Source organism: Peromyscus maniculatus, chromosome 6 (genome assembly GCF_049852395.1).
Source record: "Peromyscus maniculatus bairdii isolate BWxNUB_F1_BW_parent chromosome 6, HU_Pman_BW_mat_3.1, whole genome shotgun sequence".
NCBI lineage: Eukaryota > Metazoa > Chordata > Mammalia > Rodentia > Cricetidae > Peromyscus > Peromyscus maniculatus.
In genome coordinates, this window is record NC_134857.1 from 80,283,298 (window position 1) to 80,309,249 (window position 25,952).

The 25,952-nt window shown below is 39.9% G+C and overlaps 1 protein-coding gene across 3 annotated transcripts in view; it reads left to right on the forward strand.

The window, feature by feature from the left end:
- Positions 1-25,952, forward strand: part of Spag17 (sperm associated antigen 17) — a 236,522-nt gene that overhangs the window by 147,848 nt on the left and 62,722 nt on the right. For all 3 annotated transcript variants that reach the window (XR_013052267.1, XM_076574715.1, XM_076574716.1), the window contains 7 exons: positions 5,843-5,956; positions 7,862-8,037; positions 8,963-9,092; positions 10,645-10,823; positions 12,303-12,462; positions 20,357-20,574; positions 24,213-24,357. Coding sequence is in view for 2 of the 3 variants with exons in the window: in XM_076574715.1 (XP_076430830.1) it covers positions 5,843-5,956; positions 7,862-8,037; positions 8,963-9,092; positions 10,645-10,823; positions 12,303-12,462; positions 20,357-20,574; positions 24,213-24,357 (1,122 nt within the window). In the remaining variant the exon portion in view is untranslated. The remainder of the gene's footprint in view (positions 1-5,842; positions 5,957-7,861; positions 8,038-8,962; positions 9,093-10,644; positions 10,824-12,302; positions 12,463-20,356; positions 20,575-24,212; positions 24,358-25,952) is intronic.

The following is a 25,952-nucleotide window of genomic DNA, read 5'->3' on the forward strand; positions in this document are numbered from 1 at the left end:
TGCACTCAACACATGCAGGTTTTACAGGTACCACCTGCAGCATTTGCTGTCCTGCTTATGTTTGTCTTCCCTAAGGTACCGAGCATAGACGCCGCGTGCACAGCACATCTGCAGTTGGCCATTGACTCATCTTGCTGCTGCTCGACAGGAGCTCTGGTTCCGGTTTCTGTAGTCATAGCAAAGAGCTAGGCGAGCTAAACTGATAGAGCAACACTGTGTGCGATGTCCATTCTGACCTTAATCTTGATTCGTGCAGACTTGACCTCAGCGCCTCTCCAACTGATCCTGTCTGTGGTTTACAGGTCCCCGCACTGCAAGCAATGGGGTCTCCTTCCTGCGCTTCCCAGTTGCTTTGCTTTATAACACCAATTTCTTAGGCTTCAAAGACAAAGTTTTTTTTAAAAAAAAATCACTAATTTTGCCATGAGTTTATTACCTAAATAGAGACACAAGGTACAAGTGGCTGCCCAGTACTGTGAAACCTCCCGATAGTATCTCAAGGCAATGCCACTTGGAGCAATTAACTGCTTCTTAGCCAAAGTGACACGAGTTATAACTGCACACGGAGATGAGTTAATGTTAAGAAATTTTTCAAATCCACTTAGTGATAGGACTAATAACTAAGTCTTGCCTATAAGTTTAATTACGCTGATACTTTCCAAATTCAAGAACACAATGCTTGAGACGTTGAATTTACCCAGAAAGTTAGCACAGAAAACAATTTTACTTGAATAGCTCATTAAAATATATTAAATGGGGCTGGGGAAATGGCTCAGTTGGTAAAATTGTAAATGGCTGTGCCATCATGACGACTCAAGTTCAGAACTCTTGCACCCACATAGAAGGCCATGAGCTTTGATACACGCCTACAATCCAGCACCGGGAAGCTGACATGGCAGTATCCTTATTGCTCACTAACCAAGCAGTCTAACCAATGAGTGAGCCCCAAGTTTAGTGAGAGACCCAGTCTCTAACAATAAAACAGAGAGCAATAGAAGACAGCACCTGAGGTCCACCTCTGGCCTCCACACATGCACAAACCAGTTCATGCACAGCTGTGCTCATCCACACACACATGCATAAACCATACACACTCAGTATATGTATATGTATATGTATATATATATTTGAAATATTAAAAGAAGCTAATAGTTCTAATTCTACCACCTCCGTGATACTCAGTGTTCAAAGTTTCATTCTGTCTTAGTGTATCAATATAAGCATTTTCCCATTCATTAAGTAGTCTTTGAAAACAAGATTTTTAAATTATTTAATAATGTATCATTAATATACATGTATTTCCCAGTTTCTTATTTAAATGATTTTATTTTTAGGTGATTTCTATAAAAGTTAATAAACAAATCTATATATAAGTCCATGATTTATTTAGAAATGTCCTTTTTGCATGGTTAAATAACGGTTGGTGTTTAGCTTTACCGCTAATAAACCTGATTATCTTTTGTTTGCTAAGATTACCATGTGTTCATTTCAGCTTTAATTTTCTCCAGCCTGCAAACATTGGCCCAGGTTTGAGCTAAGATCTGGTTCTAGATGATGCCTAGACTAAGAATAGATTTGATATTTGTAGAGCAGTGTTCCATAGAAGAGCAGAGAGTATGTGAGAAAGACTGTACATGGCCTGCATGTCCCAAAGTACTCACTGTCTGGCCATTTTCAGAAAAAGTGTGTTGGCTTCTGATGTGAGCAGCCTCAGCAGATAAACTGGCAGAAAAAGAAGAGCGGTGCCTGCTGCCTGCGAGCTGTGCTCACTTCTTGCCTCTTGATGGGGGATTTCTTTTGTGACCCATTTAGTTTTACTGCCTCAGTCTCCTCTGATGGGATCTGTGGGAGCATGTACCCCACATGCCTGGTCTCCCCGAATCTGGCTTAGTTATGGAGCTTGTCTTCATTAAATGTTTTTGCACACCTTCCTTCATTTGTTCCTTGTTTCCCCCCATGATGCAGTTTGTAAGATTTTGCCTCCCTATCGCTTACATCTTCTCCCTAACTTGTTTGTGTTTAAATGCTTCCCCTGAGCTTCAAGATGTTTGGGTTTTGGTTTTGTTTGGGGTTTATTTTTTTTGTTTTGTTTTGTTTTGTTTTGTTTTGTTTTGTTTTTTTCCACTTGATTTTCCTAGAAATCAAGTTGAATCTTAACCATGACCACCACTCACTTTCACTTCATTTGTTGAACACTGAACAAGGTTTAGTTGGGAACAATGTTTTTAAATCACAGAAAATGCTTTGTAAGACTTCTGTATGCATTTAAAACTCCAAGTACTTCTATTTTCCATAATTTGTCTTTTGCTGAACATGTGTTCTAGTTGGCTTTTTTTTTACTTGATACTGCACATTCGAATTTCTACCATGTCTTTTCAGGACACAATAGTTCTTTTCGTTATTCTTTGTGTGCATGTGTATGTGTGTGTGTGCGTGCTTGCGTGCGTGCGTGCGTGCGTGCGTGTGACTAAGAATTAAAACTAGGACCTTGCATGTTCTAGAAAGTGTTCTACAACTGAGCTATGTTCCCAGCCTATTTTATACCTTCTTATTACTAAATAATACATGATTATCTGGATATTCCAGTTTATTTATCCTCTGTCCAACTGGAGGACACCTTGCATGCATCCGCATTTGGGCAATTATGAATGAAAATGCCATGCTTGTCCGTCCATGGTCTTTTGTGAGGGCATACATTTTAACTACTCTGGATAATAGCAGGGAGCGTGGTGGCTGAGCTATACAGTAAGATAGTGTGTTCTAAGGACCCACCAAACTGTCTTTCAGCACTGAATTGAGCTTGGTTGTTCCAATCATCCCAGTCTTCAGTGTTGTCTCTGTTTGGGGTTTTCTCCATTCTGACAGGTACCTAGTTTTACTCGTTGTTTTAATTTGCTTTTCCCTGATGACATGTGACACTGAACCCCTGTTCATGTGCTTATTTCTTATCTGTGTGTCTTCTTTGGTTGGGTGTCTGTAGAGGGCTTTGGGATGTTTCTTCATCAGCTTATTTGCTATTGCTGGGTAAGAGTTCTTGTATGTTTTATGTAACAGCCCCTTGTCATATGTGCCTTTAGCAAATATTTCCTCCTAGACTTGTAGCATGAATCCTAAAGGGTCTTACTAATAAAAACAAACCTGGAGCCGGGTATTGGGGTGAATGCTGGAAGATCAGAGAAGCAGGACAAGCCACAGCTTCCTCACCTCACCAGTTCCTCGGGTGATCCTGTTTCCTCAGACTGGATGCCTCTCAGCTGAACTGTGCTGCTCAAAGCCTAAAAGCTTAACCAGCCTAGTTTCTGGTCCTAGAGCCTTATATACCTTTCTACTTTCTGCCATCACTTCCTGGGATTAAAGGCGTAAGTCACCATGCCTGACTGTTTCCAGTGTGGCTTTAAACACAGAGATCCGAATGGATCTCTGCCTCCCAAGTGATAGGATTAAAAGCGTGTGTGCCACCATTCTCTGGCCTCTTTATCTAGTGGCTGTTCTGTTCTCTGACCCCAGATAAGTTTATTAGGGTACACAGTATTTTGGGGAATACAATATCATCACATTTCCCCTTTTTTGTCTAAAATTTTTAAAAGCTTATAACTAATACAAGAAAAACTATATCCAATAAGTCCATACAATATATACAGTCAAGAATTACATTAACAATGTTTAGTCCATTAACATTTGACAGATTCAGATGAAAAACTCCATTATATATATTAAAAATGTCCAGTCCAGTAACATTTGATAAACTCATACAAAAAATTTTCATTACTTATCCTATGTAAAACAAGTAGTTCCTTTTTAAAAGTAGATTCAATAATCTCCCTTTTTATCTTATCATATCCATATTCTCTCTTTTTTCTTTTCATAATAGATTCAATAATCTACCTTTTGTCATTTTTTATCTTCCCTTTTTTCTTTTTAGAGTAGATTCAATGATCTACCCATTTATCCTATTATTTCTTTATCTTTTTTCTTAGAGTAGATTCAATGATCTACCTCATATCTATATTCTCTTTTTTCTTTTTCTTTTTGTTTTAAACAAAAACTCTGAATCTAATCTCCTTGTTGAGCTTTTTTCCTGACCTTTAATAATTAACAACTTGTAACCAACCATCATAAACAATGACAATATCCATAAGTCATTAAACAGCCAAAAGCCTCCCATCCCACCTCTTGGAAATGTGGGCGTCATTTTCTTAAAATTACTGCCTGCTTTCTGGGGTTGAAGACATCTTTAGGGAATCCTGAAAAGAAAATTTTTGTGTTAATTGTCAAGTCCTGGGAGAGGTAGCTGTATCATTTGTTGTCCAGTCTCTGCATAATGGGAAAATGTAGAGCTTGTCTCAAGTCCTTGAGTTGTCTGTGAATCTGGATCATCTCAGCTAACCATCTTGAAATTGTCCTGAGCAGTTTGTAGTCCAAAGTTGATCTTTCCATGGTGTTAATCAGCTTAATGGCTTTACCATAATCCATGTAAAATCATCGTTGTGGGGTCCCGTCATTCTTTTGAAGATTTAAAAGTTGCTGATAGGCATGGTCATGGTTCCCTGTAGAATTTTTTTTTTTTTTTTTTTTTTTGTGCCTCCTCTGTGGTTTGGAGCAATCACAGTCTGATAAATGTCTGTCTCTCAGAACCATGAACGTTCTTCCCTAGAAGAGAAAATCTTCACAGCAATTTCTCCCCACCATTCGTCTTGCCAAACTTTTCCAAACTGACCTTTGCCGATGCTTTCTTGTAACATGATGGTCCGGGCAATTCTTCTCTGAACAAACAGCAATAAGCCCTTTGTCCCAGGCAGCAGCATCTCCAGAGTCACCAACATGATGAGAAGGAGCCAGCAACTCAGAGCAGCAGCTGCTGCCTCCATGGTCCCACCGCCAGCGTTTGTGGTTTGGCTGAAGCTTCTCCTTAGCAAGCCTCCTAGGCCGGCCTCAAACTCGGTATCCTTCTGCCTCTGCCTCAGGAAATCTAACTAGTGTGCTACCACAACCGGCAATGTGTAGCTCGGGTCTGAGCTGGGACCCAAAAGGCCACAGGCAAGCAGCTTTTTCGTGAATTCATACCACGAACGTTGGGTGTCAGATGTAGCCTGAATCCTAAAGGGTCTTATTAATAAAAACAAACCTGGAGCTGGGCATTGGGGTGAATGCTGGAAGATCAGAGAAGCAGAACAAGCCACAGCTTCCTCACAGACTGTGAATTATGGATTCATTCTCATGAAGCATTATCTTTTTCTGTTGTTTTCCCACTGGGTATTTAAAAATTCTCAGTCAGGAAGTAATCTCTTCATGGATTAGAGTATTTTAACCCAACACTGTCCCATTTTTATTATATGATGATGGAGCAGATAATAAAATGGAAATAAAATAGAAAGTTTGTGATCCTTCACATATGCCTCAAGAATGCACATTTTAACAAATTTTCTTTTAAAACTTATGCTTGATTAAAACCATTTTAAATTGTGTTTAAAAATATAAGGGATTATAAATGTGGGGATTTAAGGAAGTGTTTTTAAATGTGAAGAAACTTGGACTGACCTGGTGGTTTTCATTTGAAAAGTCATGTGAATGGTCTCAGATCGATAACCAGCATATGGCTAAGCCATTACCTGGTTTATATCCTTTCTTCATTTTGACCCAAAGCCCTTCAAACACGAGTCTCATGTTCCACCCCTGAAACTCTGCTTCACTTCCCTGAGTCCTTGGTAAGAGACAAATCAATTATTTTTTAAATTGATGGTATTAGAATAGCTAAGACCCCATTCTCAGAATTCCCACTGAATTCTGCTTACACTTCTGGAGAAAAATGGAAATGTATCCTTGATACAATTTTGTCTTTTAGAAAGACCGCAGGCAAAGAATGAAGTTGTCAGCAAGTTTGGATCATTTTCCGGCACCTTAGAAAATGGAATCTGCCTCTCAATAAGTTACTATGGGGCAAACGGGATGGCACCAGGTGAGAGGAACACAATGCACACCACAGGGGAACTGTCCCAGGATGGCAGTCCCTGACATCCTCAGCTGGTACACTTGTCAGCAAACAAGCCTGTTCTGATTTAAAGCTTCACATAGTTTTTTCCCTGCAATGTGGAGATATGTGGTGTATGGAGTGTGTGTATGTGTGGGGGGGGAGGATGCATGCGCACATGGATGTGTACACGTACAGTTTTTCCTCTACATCAAATAGCAGTGCTTTCACTTTCAAATTCCTTTTATCATTTGTGTAATTTTTTACATAGTCACTTCTACACGCATATGTTTATTCTGATCTTTATTAACTAGTCCATGAAAGTAATTCTGTAAGTTTGGTGCAAGGAAAACGTGGTCTTCTGGGGAGTCCTCTTGGGTTTCTACAGAATAATATTTCTATGAGTCCTGTGATACTAGAACTTCAGTGCCAGTGTCCTTCAGAACACTGGTCTAAAAGGAGCTGTTCATTGCACATCTTGGAGGATATCTCAGCTCCACTTCCAAGAAACGAATTTTCCAACTGGAAGCTCTTTTCTTTCAAACCACAAAATATCATGTCACTTTACCTAGAACCAGCTAAGAAATCTGTGGATTCCTAACATCTGTAAAGGGATATAACTATAGTAGGTATTTTTCTTTTCTTTTCTTTCTTTCTTTTTTTTTTTTTTTTTTTTTGAGCTAAGGGTCGAACCCAGGGCCTTGCGCTTGCTAGGCAAGCGCTCTACCACTGAGCTAAATCCCCAACCCTATAGTAGGTATTTTTTAAACATTGAAAAATCAATAGATGATCCCTCTGCCATCTAGCTTTAAAACTCTATGACTGTGCGCCTCTTCTGCAGATTACCATGAATCATCATACCCTTGTTTCCAAACAGTTTGAAATGTCTCTGAAACCACACCAAGAGGTGGTTAAGAGCAGAAATATGGATCTGGAGCTGAGAAGAAAGGACATGCCTACTATGGCCATTGTAGAGTCAACACATAAATGGCATTTGGAGTCCTCGAAGTGAGCAAGATAGATAACATCTAATGTATGCACAGATCAGATAGCTTATAACAGTCAAATAGTATTTCACACACTTACCTATCTGGGCCTCCTCCCCTGTGAAACTGATTCAGTACGTCAGAGGAAGACCTGGGCATTTGTTTAAATTCTATGAGTAATTAGTATGATGGCCACCTGAGAACATAGAAAACCTGGGGCCTGGAAGTAGCTGCAGGATTAAATGTATGAATGAGTTTGCGGGGGGGGGGGGGGGGGGGGGTGTATTAAATTGACCAGAAAGGTATGTAGAGGCCAAAGAAGAGACATGCTGGATTTTGCAGGAGAACAGATGACAAGATAAAAGGAGTCTTCTGGAACACATACACACAGAGTATCACTGTTCATCAGCCCTTTAGGACTGCCAAACCTTTAAAACCCAGAAGATAGTAGATTGCCTACAATAAAACTACTTCACTCACCTTAGACAAAAATAATCTATGTCTTTGTTGGATTTCCTTGTTTGTGTTAGCTTGTGTTCAGTGTGACCTTGGGTTCACTTGTCTCGGTGCTGGTCTTACTACTGTGAATCTAGGACTTTCAGGATTTTTTATGAGTTCTATTTCACAAATAAAGAGAACATTAGCAGAGTGCACAACAGCCAGAAAGGCGAGGATATGTGAGACAATGACTATCAACCACACTAAAGCATTAAGTGTTTCAGATTTTCTAACGATGATCTGATTTTCAAGGTAACTATGTTTTCTCTGAAATATATCCGAATGGCAAAACATGATTCACATGGTAAAAGTTAATGCTAACTTGAACCAAGTTTTTAGATGTGTCATTTAACAAGCATGTGAAATAGGAATATTTAATTTTCTCGTTTTCCCCTTTCCCTGTTTCTAGAGGTTACAGATCCCAATTTGGACACAATGATGAACATCCCATCAGCTCTGACTGCAACTGTGGTTCCCACTATAGTGACGGTTCCTCAAGGCAAAGGGAAGCCGAAAGGAAAGGGCAAAGAGAAACCCAAAGAGTTTGTTATTGAAGAGGAACATCCGAAAGAAGAAGAGAAGAAGGTAGATGAACACGGCTGAAGATTTCCAACCTTTCTACCTCAATGTGACTTTTAAAAATTGAAATGAAATTGCACTGTTTCCCTACACTCTTTCCTTCCTCCAAGTCCTCCCATGTCTCTTCCCAACCTCTCTTTCAAATACCTGGTCTCTTCTTCTTTAATTATTATCACACACACACACACACACACACACACACACACACACACACACACACCACATACACATACACACCAATATGGTTGCTGGTTTCCTCAACACTACCTTAAACTCTTTTAACTACTATTTCAAAATATTGTAGACTAAGTAATTCACAAACAGTAGAAATTAATTGCTCAAACTTGGGCTGGGAAGTGCAAAGGCAGGTGCTGGCCAACTCTATGTCTCGTGAGAGCAAGTTCCTGCAGATGCTACCTTCTGTGTTCTGCCACTGTACAGAAAAAGTGAACCTTTTCCGTGCAATGCCTTTTTATAAAGACCTCAGTCTCAATCATGAAAGCCAAACCTTGGGATTTAATCAGTTACTCAAAGACCTATTTGATCCCATCATTTTGAGCATCAAGTTGCACCATCTGAGTTTAGGAGAATGCAACATAGTATTGCCCATATTCTACACATTCAAATAGGGGCACCATTCAAATCCCAATTCAGTCCATTTGCTCAATAAATCTTTTCCCAATGACCTCTGTTAACTTCAATGCTGCCTTCTCTTGGGGAAAATGTTACATTTGATACTATTATTTGTCACATCTGGTTATATGCCAGTTAGCAAGTAGAGTAAAAGTTTGATGACCGTGAAGATTCTTGCATCTTTTTTAGAATCGGTTGCAGGGTCTACTTACTTGCAGTTGCATTGTTTGACAAACCCTTGCTTGAGCAAAATAAAGGTGTCTCATTTAGAAAATAACAAGCTCTTATTCATGTACAGAATAATTTACAGGAAGAAGTAGAGCCAGAGATGGTTGTACAGGAAGCTCCTTATGTTCCCACCTTTCAAAACCTAAATGTGTCTTGCCCCAATGGGCTCCTGCTGACCTTCATTGGGCAAGAATCTACAGGTGAATGTCAACTGGGGTGGATGGGGAGGCACGGGCCAAAAACTCACATAGAAAATTCCACCATTGAAAAGTGTGTTTTTCCTTACCAGTTACACTTATTGGTAATGAACAACAGGTAGTTTTCAAGTAATGAGCATAACAATAATGATCATTTTTCAACCACTTGCTATGATGAAGCACTGTCAAATTTCTTAAAATGCATGTAAAAACACAAATTTTATGACACAGGTATTCACTCCATCTTATAAAATACAGAAGTTGAGACTTCTGGGGGTGCAGTAATGTGTCCAAGGTCAGCTGACTCCTAGGAGGCAGAGATGGGAAGTTATTCTTGGTCTAGTGATGGGAAGTGCAGCTTTCTTAATGGCTTTTATGTGGTCTTGTCTTGCTACATACAGTGAGTATGAAGAGAATGAGAAGAGTGGACATTAAGCAAATAGAGAAACCCTCTCCCCATCCATAATTTTTATATAGTTTGTTACTTCTGTTGGTTCTAAACATGGCTTCTTACTTATTTGGATGAATACATAAGTACAATAAATACTTTATTTGTTAACCTGGCGAGAGCTACATCTGGGATTGAGTCTGAGTCCATTCAGCAGTGTATAAGGATTCTTTTTCCTCCTGTATCCAATGGTGTCATTTTTCATTTTCTTGATGATAACCATCTGGCTACAGCAAGATGGAAGCTCAGTATAGTTTTGGTTTGCATTTTCCTAGTAGCCAAGCATGTTGAAGATTTTTTTCATGTATGTGTTCATTTGGAAAGTATCTATTCAGTTCATTTTCCCATTTGGTTGGATTATTTGCTCTTTTAGTTATTTCTATATATCTGGAAATTGAGCCTCCATTAGACAAACCACCACAAAGATTTTCTCCCATCCTGCAGATTGTCTCTTAACTCTGTTCATTGTTGCTTTGGCTGTATCTCAAGAAATAACAAGAATTGACAAATGCTATTGCATCAGATTGAAAGATACCCCGTAGTACTTTGGTTTTGAGGGAAGGTATTTATCAAGTGCTTTTCTTCTTGATTACCAGGGAGCAGCAGGACACTGAGAGTGGTCTGTATGTGGTGATAAATGGAGGGTTGTTAATTTTGAAGGATGGTGGATGAGTTAGAAAAGGTTTGAATGAGGCTGTGTTTGAAGGAGGTTGCTTAGGCCTGGGGCTCTGAGAAACTAGGGGATACCAGAGCATTGTCTACCATGGAGCAAAACCTTACCCAGAGTAGCATGCCATCAGAGAAAAATGGAATCACTAAGACATTGAAATTCTGCTCCCACATCATTTTGCCCTACATACTCTGGACTCCAGAGTATGTGCATGCACTAGAAAGGATGTACTATTTACTATGTTATTGAAATGGCCTTGCTCACTACACTGGAGTGGAAAAGGTCAGCAAAGAACCAATCTGTTGGTTGATAAGTCATGACTGGAAGGAAACTTCCCTACTCCTGGAACACGGATACTAGAATAAAAACAAGAAAGAAGAGAAAAATCCCAGTCCCAACTCACCCACCAATAGCTTTATTCTCTTTTGTCTCTTAAGCTCGTCCTATGGCAGATGAAGAGCCCACCTGGGACATCATGATCCGTCAGAGCTACCCCCAGAGGATGAAGCACTATGAATTCTACAAAGCAGTGATGCCACCCGTGGAACAGGAGGCATCAAGGGTTATCACCAGCCAGGGCACCGTTATCAAGTATATGCTGGATGGATCCACACAGGTCTATAGTATTTAAATGACCTTCCCCATGGCAAAGTAAAAGACAATTGAACTATGGTAAAGAGAAACACTACAACACATGGGAGGCACAAATAAAATGCAAGGGTACCTTAAAGTGACAAAAAGGAGCATAGTGAAGGGGGTGCTGTCTATGAAAGCCAGGATGCAAATAATATATATGGTATATAGGGAAGGGCTTCTCTAGACAGACATTACACCATCAAGAGCCACGAATAAGAAACAAGACTAGGCATCTAAGAAATCCCAAGAAAGTAAATGACAGATTCAGTATTTCTTAAATCACCTAACAATAAATACTTGAACATAAATTTTAAATGAGAAAAAATAATATAGACAGAGACTCAAGAAGTTAACATTCTATTTTAAAAAAATTGACTGCTATGATGACAGTGAGATATCTCAGTGGGTAAGGGCACCAAGTGTGATGACCTGAGCTTGATCTCAAGAACTCACGTGTTGGAAGGAAGGAAGGAAGGAAGGAAGGAAGGAAGGAAGGAAGGAAGGAAGGAAGGAAGGAAGGAAGGAAGGAAGGAAGAGACTCTGGAAAGCTGACATCTGATCTTCATATATGTGCCATGACATATACAGAGTGGGGTACAGGTAGGGATAGAGAGGGGAATGAATAAGTAAAATATAGTTTAAAAATAAGTATAAAACTGCTGTGGGAAAAAAAATCAAGAGTTCTTAAAAATTAAAAGTAATTTCGAATGGCCAAGTAGTAGGGAGGGTGATTTGCAAGAGAGAACCAAGCTAAGAGGTATGGAAAGGTAATATATGCCCTAGGATTTCCAGAAGAAAATAATGAGAATGAAAGGAGAAATATAATTTAGAATATGACATGTGAAACATTTCTAGTGCTTAAAAGCATACTTCCAATTCATCCCAGCCACCAAGTGCCAGTCTGGGTTGATGCTAATTTAATCTTGATACTTAGGACTGCACAGGTAGCCTGCAAAGCTCCTGAGGAGACCAGGAAGAATCAGATGAGAGTCACAGAGGCAGATGACTTCCTTGTCAGACTCAAGGGAGACTATGCATATGGGTACTCATAAGGGTATCTGTGATACCTAGAGATGGCAGACATCCTTTGTAGAGGGTAAAAGAAATCAGGCATCAAAAATATAATACATTTTAAAACATAATTGTTTGAACATTATTCATCCATATGGTTTTTCAATTATATAGAATAAGGGTGAAGAATAGAAAAAATATATGAACCCAACGAAAGGTAGGAAATAGAAACAAGACAGAGGTGGGTAGAAAATATGAAATCATGTTCTTTGTTGTCTCCAGATCCAAATCTCCCCTCTGATGGCACCTTCTGGTGTAGAGCATGGAGGTCTGCCATCAACCTTTCTTCTTTAGATTATTTTGAGCCCAAAAATGTTGGACACAGTATTCATTATGGACTGGCCTCCTCTTGGCTTCCGAGAATTCTGAGACCTTGTGTCCCTTTCAGATTCTCTTTGCAGATGGTGCTGTGAGCAGAAGTCCTGATTCGGGTCCTGTTTATGTGTCTCCTGATATGTCCACAAGCCCCCATAATGGAGATTTGGTGGACTCTGCTTTTCAGCCCAAATCAGAAATAGGACCATCTGAGATTGTCATTACCAAGAAAGGTGACCAATGAAGTTTCTTGACTTGCTGAACTTAGTAGTTTTCAAATGCTTAACGGGTGTTCAATATTATTTTGATACCACTCATCTTTCTAATATATTCACATATATTCATGTATATGCATATACACATATGTATATGGGAATTTTCATTGCCAAAACAGGATTGCTTAGTATTTCATGAACTGTGTTTTCCTCTGTATAATAAATATTGCACATTTCCCAATGCACAGCAGTCTCCTATGTTCTGTACCCTCTTACACATTACAGTCTGAGGTAGTGTTTGAGGGAGTTGCTAATAGGATAATACCAAGATTCTGAATCAGCATCCCTGGGATGCTATTGATCTTTCCTTCAAGTTGAGACAGAGCCCCTCAGATGCACTCATGAGGCTTCCATGTAACAACTTCCATAGCAGAAAGGAAAAAAAGCAAATTCAAGAGTCTGTGTTCACAGAAGCCTCCTGACGCTGGCCCTAATCCTCCCTGTGTTTGTCATGGGCTGCACCTGGCTGGGGGGGTCCAGGGCATCAAAACAAAGAACCAACATTCTGTGCCTTGTTTTCTGGCTGCCTTGTGAGGGTTGGAGTGTAGGGGGTGTTAGGTAATAGTTGATAGTGTCTGCAGTAGTTGACATCAAAGACTGCTGCCCATAGAATTTCTGTTTCTACCTCTCCTACTACCACAATATGAAAGCAGATGCTTCCTCACACCCGTGACAATGCCAAAGATTATTTTTAAGTCTCATTCTGATCAATAACTAATTAGTGAATTTTGTTATTATTTGACTAATAGTGAGGTTGAATATTCAATAGTGTTTATTGAGTTTAGTCACAGGAACTTCCACAAGAATAAGTAATTTTTAGTTTTAACATTATCTATCTTGTCCATTGTAACAATTTCTTTGAAATTTTTTGAATTATTTAAGCCTCCATCTACATTTATTTTCAAATCTCTATAGTATTCCTAGCTTATTTTAATCACTGATTCTTAATTGCTGAAATATAATTTATAACCTAATATGTGATCAATAATTCAAAGCTATGCTTAAAAACAGCATACACCATGTAGTTATTTTGTACAGTGTTCTCTTTATATTTATTATATAAAACTTGTTAGTTGTGTTTTCCAGATATACCTGAGTTTAGCAACCTTTTCTGTAAAGGGCAAGATGGTAAATCTTACAGACTTGGCCGGCCATGTGTTCTCTGTCACAATTACTCAGCAATTCTGCTGGAGCATGAGAGTACTTTTTGATAATACATAATTCAATAAGCCTTGAATCTGTTGCATCCCAATAAAAACTATTTATGAACACTGAAATTTGAATTCGGTATCATTTCCATGCATCATGAAATACTTTACATTCCTTCTAGCTGCTTAGAAATATGAGGTGTCATTACCTCACAGACTACACAGAACAGACTACAAGCCTCGCTTGTGGATAAATGGCCAGCCCTTACCGTGTATCCTTGCACGCTTTTACTCTCCCCCGCCAGTTTATTCACCATGTTTACATTTATTGAAAGGAGGGTAGCACCTCCTGGGTGCTGTGTTCCTTGTCTTCTCGCATTATTTGTAAGCAGAATTTGTGTCTTTAATGGTTCTGTCAGATTTTCCTTCAAATAGTTTGGTAATATAATTTTAAATACAGCTTTAGAATTATTCTTTGTGGTGAGTTTAACTTGTCATCATTTGACAGTGTTGCTTTCTACTTGAATTATGAGGCTCCCCACCTCCCCACCCCGCCCCCGCCCCCGCCCCGCAATGCCTCTTTGCTTAGGAGGTTGTACCTCTGCTATCTGTTGTTCTGTGAAACTTCACCGACAGGACTTTTCCATTCTCATGTTCCTCTTTCTATGGCATGTGCGTAAATGTGTCTCTTATATGGGGCATATAGGTAGGTGTTGTCAAAACTAAATTTGAAAGTTTTTGTTTTTTGAGATTTTAATTTATTATCATATAACTGACATTTCCTGAAAAACTCATTATACTGTCCTAATTCTCAAATGACAGTTTCCCTGAGTGTGGCATTCTAGACTGATGTTTGACCTCCTCCACACTCATTTAAAGATGGCTGTTAGCCTAATTCCTACTGCTCTAAAGATCATCTGTCCTCCGATCCTTCTTTTTTATAATGATTTTTTATAATGATTCAAATACAATCTAACTATGTGTGGGTTTCTGTTTATGCACACAAATGGGTGTAGATGTAACCAACCGTCTTATTAAATAAGAAACACAGAACCATCAGGTCGATCCCAGTCCTCGGGGGAGACCTTGATCTGGAGGCGGTGGGAATGGGGGGTGGGCTGGGGGGGAGGGGAGGGGGGCAGGAAGGGAGAGAACAAGGGAATCTGTGGCTGTTATGTAGAACTGAACAGTATTGTAAAATAAATAAATAATAATAATAATAATAAAGAAACACAGAACCAATGTAAAAGAGAAAGCCAAGAGGTCAGAGCTCAGAGCTAAAATCTCACCCTCCCTCCTGCTGTGGTTCCAGCTTCCAGAAAGAGAGCTATTTCCCTGTGTGTAAGTCGTTTCATAGTCATTCTGCCTTCTCATTGGTTGTAAACCCAAACACGTGACTGCCTCGTCACTATCTGTATGTACAGCCCCCCAGGTCTTAAAGGCATATGTCTCCAATGCTGGCTGTATCCCTGAACACACAGAGATCTATGGGATTAAAGGCGTGTGCCACCACCGCCACACTCTGTCTATGGCTCTAATAGCTCTGACCCCCAAGCAACTTTATTTATTAACATACAATCAAAATCACATTTCAGTACAATTAGAATACCACCACAAGTGGGAATGCATTAGGCATTTTGAATCTGTAGATAAGTGTCTTTCACTGATGCTTAAATGTCCCAATAATTATCTCATCAAATATTATTTCCATCCACATCTTTTTTCTCTTCTCTCTCTCTCTCTCTCTCTCTCTCTCTCTCTCTCTCTCTCTCTCTCTCTCTCTCTCTGTAATTCTCATAAAACATTTTAGAGGCCTTTGACCTCCTATTCCTTACTTCTGGGGTGATGAGGATTGGGACATTCACCTTCAGTCTAAATCATTGACTCAAGTCTATCTTTGAGATCTCTTCTAAAGTATATTATATCTTCTATTAAAATCTCATGTTAAGGGCCTGGAGAGATAACTCTGTGGTTAAGAGCACTGGTTGCTCTTCCAGAGATCCTGAGTTCAATTCCCAGCAACCACATGGTGACTTACAACCATCTATAATGGGATCTGATGCACTCTTCTAGTATGCAGGCATACATGCAGAGTACTCATACCTAAAATAATACATAAATAAATAAAAATTTGTCAGGCAGTGGTGGTACACACCTTTAATCCCAGCACTTGAGAGGCAGGGGCTTCGAGGCCAGCCTGGTCTACAGAATGAGTTCCAGAACAGCCTGGGCTACACAGAGAAACCCTGCCTTGAAAAACAAAAAGAACAAAACAAAACAAAACCCTCACATTAATATGTTTAAAATTCAGTTGTTACCTTTTTCCATATATATTTTCACTTATTTTATTTCTAATCTGCATTCTCTGTTTTTATTAAATTTTTAATATAAAAATATAATTACAGGCCGGGCAGTGGTGGCGCACACCTTTAATCCCAGCACTTGGGAGGCAGAGGCAGGCGGATCTCTGTGAGTTTGAGGCCAGCCTGGGCTACCAAGTGAGTTCCAGGAAAGGCGCAAAGCTACATAGAGAAACCCTGTCTCGAAAAAATATAATTACGGGGCTAGAGAGATGGCTCAGTGGTTAAGAGCACTGGCTGCTCTTCCAAAGGACCCAGGTTCAATTCCCAGCACCCACATGGTGGCTCACAACTGCCTGTAATTCCAGTTCCAGGAGATCTGACACCTTCACACCAATGCTCATAAAATAAAGTTAAATAAATTTAATATATAATTACATCACTTCTCCTTCCCTTTCTTCCTTTCAACCCCTTGTTCCCCCACATGCCTCCCAAACTGATGGTGTCTATTTCTTTGATTATTGCTGATACATATACATGTAAATATACAAGTATATACATACAATCTGCTGAATCCATCTAGTATGGCTTATATATGTGTATGATTTCAGGACTGACCCACTGGTATTAGACAACCAATTAGAGTACTCAACCCTGGAGAAGACTGGTTTCCCCTCTCACAGCAGTCACTGGTTGCCTGTGGTTCCTCATCTAGGGGTAGGGTCCCATTATGTTTCCCCCTTCCCAGTTAGCCTTTCTATTGCTATTATCATCATTCAGCTCTTGTTCAGGCAGCCATTATGGCTGAGGTGTCATGAGTGTGGCTTGCCTGTCCTTTCTAGGAGACAAAGTCCAACAGTTGACTCTTTGGTCTTCTGTCATTTCCAGTGGTTCCACCCATTCTTCCCCGCTGTTTTCTGTGCCTTGTATTCTAGATGCATTGATGTGGACTGGACTCCCCACCATCTGTTGATCACTGTGGTGACCTTTTGTGGTTTTCTGTAATCGTCTCTTTGCTATAAAGAGAAGATTATTTGAAGTGGGGGGTGAAAGATATACTTATCTATGGGTATAAGGGTAAGTTTTAGAATGTTGTTAGGAATTATATTGGTTTAGTAAAGCAGTGGTGTATGTTCTCTTCTAGGACCCATGACCTCACTAGCCCTGGTAATTGGGTAGGTTTCTAGTACCAGGCATGATTTTCCTCCTATTGCGTGAGACCTAAGTCCAATTACACAGCTGTTGGTTACCACCAAGATATGAATGTCACTATTGAAGCTTTAGGTATCTCTTACCATGTTGGTCATTGTTGTAGTTCACTGACATTACAGCTGGACAGGACTATTGACTGCTTCCCTCCCATGGCAGCTTACATAATGCTTTCTCATAATAGAAAAGCTAGAGTGCAGGAAGGAGGCTTTGGGATTATATCCAGCTCAAATCTTCCATGTCCTCTGTCTAAAGTATTCAGTGCCTTAAGCACTGTAGGGACTTGCCTACATGAAATGTACAGGTAAATGGATGGAACTGGAAAACATGGAGTGAGATAACCCAGACACAGAAAAACAAGCACCACATATTCTCCCCTTTCTAGAATCCCTAGCTCCAAGTCTTCAGATATGAGAATTTAACCTGGAGTAACAGAAACCTGGAAAGTAAAAGAACTGGAGAGGGGATGAGCGATGTAAAAATAGAAATGGGACAAACAAGGAGGAGGGCTCTAATTTGTGACTAAGAAAAGAGGTCAACCCAGAGGACAGAGGAGGGAGAATGGACAAACAACATCAAGCATGGTTCATAAAGCCTCAAGGAATCATAGTACTTTATATTTAGCCAAAATTATAGGATCTATATTTTGATGAAGTTGTATCACTTGAGACGACAATGCTCCCCACAAGAGCAATATACTAACAAAAGCCCCAGTACTAGGCATGAGAAACCTCCATTAGAGTTCGTGGTCAGGGTTGTCCAAGTAACTCCCAAAACAATACAGGCTATGGCTGTGGCCCCCTGTTGTTTCTCAGAGGTTGAAGGTAGCCTGCCTTCTCTTTATTCACACTTCCTGGCCTATTCTACCCGGAATCTCACATTTCAGATTCTGTGCCTATTCAGATGCTTCCTCTGACTCTCCATTGAAGAGCTTAAACTTCAGTGCTTTGGGGCTATTATGCAATTGTTTTTATTTCTTATTGCTTTAACTCTAAATTCTTTGGACTGATACAAATATAGATGCATTCCTTTGAAAATAGTTTTGTTTCAGGGAGGAAAATATCAGGGCTTCTATTTTAACCCTAATATTAAATTATTATTCTGAGGGGTTTGAAAACGTCACCTAAGCAGTGGTCATTTTCTTTATTATATAGCTGAAACATTTTTGCCTTCTGTGCTCAGTGCCATATTTGAACATTGAAAACTTGTCTGGCCATGCTGGGGGACAGTAGAAGAAAGCATGCATTTATGCTGTAAATAATTCACACTTCCTTTGAGGCCAGCTCTTTGCGGTCTCCAGCTTCTAGAAGTGTTTCATATTAAACTCCCCGGCACCAGCCTGAATGAGCTCTGGCTTTCATTCTTTCCTTAGTGCTATGTCACCCCAGTTTGAGAAGGACTCACAGGGCAAAGCCCTCTTCAGGCCAAGCTTCACTTCCTTGGGTTCTCCTCCACCCCAGCCTTTACTCGGTCCTTGGCTCATGCTGACGATATCATTCAGTTATCAGTTCAGAGACACTTGTATCTAGTAAGTACCTTCTGGTAGTTTTAGTTATCTTCTGTGGAATTCTTCGTATCTAGTTGGTGATGTTGCTTGAAATAGAACACCAGCTGCACCTATTCCTCATGTCTGGTCACTGCCTGGTCTTCTTCACTTCATCTATTTGTGCACTTAGTTATTTAAGATTTCAGAGTCTGCACATGATCCTTCCTTTGTGTTCTTCCAGCTCTCATATCCATCCTCATCCTTTCACACCTGAATTCTCCCATCTCCGTTGGCACCAACACTGCGTTTATCTGTATCTATTGCCATCTAGAATCTCTAGTTCTCTAATATTTTCTAACTATTGCTCATACTTTCCTTATGACTAATTTTCCATATTCCTGCCAAAAGCACCCAAGTTATCTTTTGACAATGTCATGATCCCTCTTAAGTGTTTTCTGTAGGAAATTCCAAGGTCTGTAACATGCCATAAAGATACACTTTTACTGGATCCATGCCTCCCTCTCCAGTCTCTCCTCTCAACCAAAGTTTATCCCCTGACTAATAAATTGCTCGAGGGTGTCTGCACATACCATGCTGTCGTCACTCCCCTCCCCCATTCCATTATCTTTCTTGCATTCTCATGCTGGCGTGACTCTTCCACTGCTGTCAACAAGAAAATAAGAGAACAAGGCAGGGGAAGAGAGGAAAGAGGAAGTAGAGAAAACACAGCACCCAGTGTTTGCTCCCTCTTGGGGGAGGGGGTCTATGCATTTCTGCAGCTGCACCATGTTCCTCTCTGATGCTGTTCAGAAGTATTAACAAGTCACAAACAAATCCAGGGGCAACAGGAGGGCTGAACTTACCTCACGTCTTTAGTTCCTCCCATTCATTGAGTCCCTGTGTATTGAACTGCGATTTGTACTCCCATGCATGAACATTTTATGTTCTGGGTTTAGAGACTCCTCCCAGAATTAACAATCCTTTACTCTCTGCTTGTAATGTATTTCTAAGTCTGTGTTTATGTCATCGTTGAGGCCCGATGATCAGAAAGTCTGATTTATGAGTTTTCTTAGAAAAGTGAAAATCTACCAGGATAGAGAACTGAGACATTGGTAGCAGAGTTCCATGAGGAGATCTATGGTTCTACACATGTTCCCCCAGATGTTGAGGAAGATAGAAATGGGAGCATGCATCTGATAGTTATTGATGTAGTGATTCAACTGTACAAAGTCATTTCTGCTAATGAGAATTCAAGGGTATGACTGGCTTGTGAGGTTCCCCAGATTCAGAACAGACAAGATAGAGGAGATTAAAGGTCTAAAAGACAGGAAGGAGTAGATTTGATATGCAGGAGAAATGTGAGGCACCAAAAAGTAGAATATAGACTACACGATCTTGGATTCCAGGATAAATAAGGAAGGTTAAAACTACAGAAATAAACAGAATTGATTTTGTTCCCCAAACAGCAAGTTGCATGTATGTGTGTCTTTCTGGGGAAAGGCGATGACAGTTCAGCTAAGGGTTAGGTCCCAGACTGATCTATTTGTAGCCTAACTTTCTCTGGGGAAAAGTAATATAATTGATGACTATTGCTTTGGCTTTTCTATGTCAGTGTCTAAGTAAGTTTATGCTGTATTGGGACTTAATAAACAATTTATGAAAGTGTTATAGTTACATTTCTCTGTCTAATTGTCCTTGAACGTCAACAGGAAAAGGTCACAAAAATCAAACATCTATGGCACATAAGAATGAAACCCATGATGCTCTCCCAGAGGTGACTCATACAGTAACTACTATGGATTCCCACGCTGGCACTTGGTTTACGACAACACCCGATGGAAATCAGATTGGCACCAAAGGACTACAGAAAATTGCCAACTTGAAACCATTTTTATCCTTCCAGGCTACAGATCCCATCAATGGAACGGTATGACAAACTAGAGCACATCACAAAAAAAAATGTCTAAACCATTAAGACAAAAATGTCTAAACAAATTTATTAGAGTCCTGAAACAACATGTAGAAGAATGTATGGCAAATCATAACTTTCAAATATTTGTTAGGTAGTAGGTGGGTAGGTGGGTAGGTGGGTAGGTGGGTAGGTGGGTAGGTGGGTAGGTGGGTAGGTAGATGGATGGATGGATGGGTGAGCCCATTGTCCCAAATCTAAAAATCACTGTGTAGTGTAGTAGCAAGCATACTGTTTTCTGAAATTACTGTGTGTGTGTGTGTGTGTGTGTGTGTGTGTGTGTGTGTGTGTGTACATGAAATCACATTAGAACAAAATACCAACTTTTGAAATGAGGTTCAGATCATGGATTTGGTTATAGATATTTTTATTCTTTTTCTTTTCTTTCATTTATTTATTTAAATAAATTAATTTTGTTGTGGCTGCTATTGAGATAGTCTTGCTGTGTAACCCAGGCTGGCTTTTAACTTGAACTTCTACCTTAGCCTCTGTAGTACACTGCAATGTTGGCTACCTCATGAATTTTTTTATACTACTTACAAATAAATGTGATTAATGCCACATGTCTCTTTATGTCAAATATATTTGTATACCTGTTTCATTTCTATAGCCCTCTGTAGTGAGTGATCAAAATTTGTTCATGACCTAGGCCTTCAAAGAATCACACATTGCATAACTAAAGCACTCAACATCAGTGAACAACTGGGCAGGATGTTATTCGACTAGAACAGTAATTGGCAAACAAATGTCATAAAAGTTTGTCACCCAGCCATCAATGGTACCAGAGTTCGAACCATGACAGTGTGTTTTCAATGCTCATATTCTCAGTTAGCTCGTCATACATCTGTTTTTCTCATTATGCATTCTTGACTGGGATTATCAATGATACAATGAGAACCTAAAATAGAGCTCAGCATACATTTCTCTCCTAAGTTAAAATGTCTGCCTATCATGATGATATGTGACAGTCACCTCTTCCCAGAAGGCCTAGAAAAACCTAGTGAATATATTCTCACATAGAGACCACTGATCAAAACCAAATATCCCCAATAGTTAGGACAGTAGACGTCTAGAAAATTGAGAGTGCCTAATTAGTGGATATGCATTTTATAATCTACAGAACTGCATCGACAAGTTGGAATATCCAAACAAATACTGAGGTGGAGTTTGGAATATATAATATTTTTTAGGGATGCCATATCTTCAAAGAAGGGGAAGGAAATGGTTGAATTGTAGTATAAACCCAACAAAGTTGTAATCCACCCAGCAATGATCTCACAGACAAGTGCTACTTGTCCTGATGTCTCAAGTCTGGGAGGAATGACTAATAGACCCATAGAACCCCGCCCCATTTGGTCTCTGGAAAAAGCTACCAAGAAACAGTACAAGTCTAAGACAAAGTTGCTATCTTCCAAAGAGGCAAGTGTTAAATGAGCCTAGAGCTGGCATCAGTTTGCTGACTTCACTCTCTATGCTGGGAATCTTCTCTTGAAAAGAGTTCTAGACCACATAACATAGCTTCCCCTACTCCATGCATGACACATACATATGGCTTGGGAACTTTACCAGTGATTTAGTCCATTCAGGTTGCTATAACAAAATGCCAGAGCCTGGGAAGCTAATAAACAACAGAGATTTATTTATGGAAGCTCTGAAAGTGAGATATTTCAAATGAGAGTGAATAACCTCCATGGCCTGAGCACATAATTCTAGGTTGCAGCCTGATTTCATTGCAGCCTCACACAATGGAAAGGGATTGTTCTCTGGAATACCTTTTATGAGGTTACTAATCTAATTAAAGAGGACTCTAGCTTCATGAGCATGTCATTTCCCAAAAGCCCCAATTCCTAATGGTCCCACTGTGGGAGCTGGGGTTTTAGCATATCAGTTTGGGGGAGACAGTCAGTTCACAATAGCTGGTCAGTGATTAGCTATAGTCCACAAAGGACTGGTTGTTCTTTCAGATTGAAGGAACTGCCAGAATTAGTTGACTGTTTCATGATTCCTACTCTGTCTATGTATCTAAAACCACTCAGTGGTGTTTCATTTCACTTAGGATAAAGTCTGAAGTCTCTCCCATTTGGTCTGTAGCCTCCCAGACTCTCATTATCTGCCCACTCCTCTTTGTCTCTTCATATGCTTTGCTCAAGCCACAACTCTTCTCTTACATCCTGGGCTCAAGTTCAGCACCATTTCCTTGGGCAGAAAACTAAGCCAAGCAAAGCACCCACCACAGAACCCAGCAGCCGTGAAACATCCTCCTTCCGGTGACCTCTAACTCTCTAGAGTAAGGAATTCTATGCCAGTTCACCATAGGATTCATGATACTGCACACCCTGTACTCAGCACTCTGTAACTGACAGGTGATGGACTGTTGACCTGTTGTGTTTCTGTCTGAGGTCATCCATTCAGCCATTTCCTTTCTGTGCTGGTTAACCTTCATGGTCAACTAGACTAGATTTAAAATCAGCTGAGACATGCACCTCTAGGCATGTCTTGAGGGTGGGAGAAGACTCGCCCTACTCATGAGCTGGATGTCTAGACTGGTTTATGCAGAGCAAAGAGGAGCAAGCCAGCCCAATATCCATCATCACTCATCTCTCCTACTTCCTGCTACAGACACAGCATCATCAGCTTGTGCTCCCACTGCCATGCCTGCCCTGCTGTGATAGACTGCTTCCTATCAAACACGAACCCAAATAAGCTTCCTCCCTTAAGTTGTTTCTGGACATATATGTATTCACAGAGAAGAGAAAGTTACTAGTACTTTGCCCAGACCCTCTCCATTTCGTATAGGAAGACACTCTACTTGAAACTGTGTTCAAACTAACAGTACAGAATAGTCTTTCACACATGATTACATTTACTCAGCTTTAAGGAAAGATTCAGGACAGGAAGCACAGTACAATTAGCATTCCATCCTCATAAACTAGAACACTAACAGCAACCCACATGCATAGCATCCTGAACCCCTCAAGTCCATAAACAGCATGTATGGCAGGCAAATAAAAGTCTATGTAGATGAGGGTCACCATGACAGGCAAATGAGTCTATGCAGATGTGGGTCACATGACCGACAAATGAGTCTATGTAGATGTGGGTCACCATGACAGGCAAATGAGTCTATGAAGATGTGGATTATCTTGGCTAGAAGGAGCTTCAGCCTCTCTCCTCTACAGTCTCCATCACTGTGCTGATAGCCAACTTGCAGCTCACCCTATCCAGGGTGGTCCTTTAAAGCAGGGATCTCACAACACAAGGGTGCCACATTTATCTCATCTCAATAGTTTCCAAGGAAACAGATCCTATGAACTGTATCCCAGACTGACCTCTATTGACCCAGTCCTGATTCTTTATCTTTTATATTTTGAAATGTTTCCTGTCACTTAATTCTTGAGAGACTTTAACATTTTTTCTTAAACATCTATAAGCCTAAATTTCCTTGTCTATACAATGGGAGTCCTATCTATCTCAGGAATCATTGAAAGTAGTAGATCAAGTAGATGAAAAAACCTTCACATTCACTGAGCATAGAAATAAGCTTTCTGGGGCCTAACCACCCAGCCTGAAGATTATGCTCTGCTCCTGACGTTCAGGTTATGACTACTCGAGAAGACAAGGTGATCATTGTTGAGAAGAAGGATGGAACCCGGATTGTGGATCATGCTGATGGTACCAGAATCACAACCTTTTATCAGGTTTATGAAGATCATATTGTTCCTCCAGATGATGGAGAAACAAGTGAGTTGTATTTTTCAAGACAGTAACAACAGAATTTTCCAACTTTTTAGTATGAAACAAGTAGAAAGATCATTATCAAAAACATTTATAAAAATAAGGGAGCCAACCAGAGAATACACATGCAGTTCAAAGAGGGTCCTTTGGTCCCCATTGTGATGGGGTGGTCATAATGTTTATCTTGGTGTCTTCTTTAAATTGTAAAAAGTGTACCTCTTTATCATATGCAACATATTTTGAAGTATTTGTATGTTGTGCAGTAGTCAAGCAAGCTACCTCACACACATCATGTTTTGAGTTGAGAACTTTTAAAACCTATACTTATCAGTTTTCAAGTGTTATATATTATTATATTTACTTTAGTTGTGCCTTTCAAGATATCTTGAAGTTATGTTTCCTCTGTAATTGAATCTTTATAACATTTGACAAACATCTTTCCAACTCCCACAGCTAGTAACTATCATTTTACTCTCCACTTCTGTGAATTCAGCTTTTTCAAATTCCATGTATATGTTTATGGTGTGTATACATGTATATATGTGGTATATATGCAAATGTATACATATGTGTGCCTATATTTGTGCATGTGTGTAGACATGCATATGAATATATGTTTGCTTGTGTATATGTGTGTGTATCTGTGTATGCATGAGTGTATATGAGTGTGTGCATTCATGTGGTGTGGATACATGTGTGTTTGTATGCATGTGATGTGTAGTGTATGCATGTGTATGTGCATGTGTGTGTGATATGTGTATGTGACTGTGCAGCGTTTGTCTTCCTAGTCCTGTCTTACTCAACATAATGTCCTCCAGTTTCATCACAAATGACAGTATTTCCTTTTTCTTTAAAGCTGACTAGTATTCCATCATGCATCTTTGTCACATTTTCTTCACTCATAATGGATACTTGATTGATTCTTAAGCTTGGCTGTTGTGAACCATGGCCATGGCCGCAGTAAGCAGGAAGTGAATTAGTACCTTCTATCATGCTCTTTGTCCCCATTCGAGACAGGATTGTCACAGCTGTAGTTGGCTGATTGATAAAGACCTAAGGCCAAAATTGGCAAATAAAAGCTAATGATCACAACTCATCCATTCTTGATGTTGCCTTCAAGATCTCTCACCTTCAATCCTTGGCATATTCAGTTTGCATAAGCGGGTGAGTTCGGACGGGTCTTCCTTCACAGCTGAGCATCTCATTGTCAGAAATATATGGAAGAAAAAGGAAGCTACAGCTGCTAATTAATTGGAGCCTACTCAAAGAATCTGGGAGGGTACCACTCAGCCTGGCCTCAATTTACAGAGTGTTTACAAACCCAAGTTGTTCCAGGCTCTTTCTCTTTAATGACAGAGTGGTTTTCTTTAGAGTGTATTTAAGGTATACGGCTTAATGTTTTAATACATTCTTATATAGTTGTGGTGGTTTAAAAGAAAATGGCCCCAAAGGGAGTGGCACTATTAGGAGGAGTGGCCTTGTTGGAGTAGGTGTGGTCTTGTTAGAGAAAATGTGTCACTGTGGGGACAGGCTTTGAGGTTTCTTTTGCTGAAGATATCACCCAGTGTTTCAGTCCATTTCCTGTTGCCTTCTGATCAAGA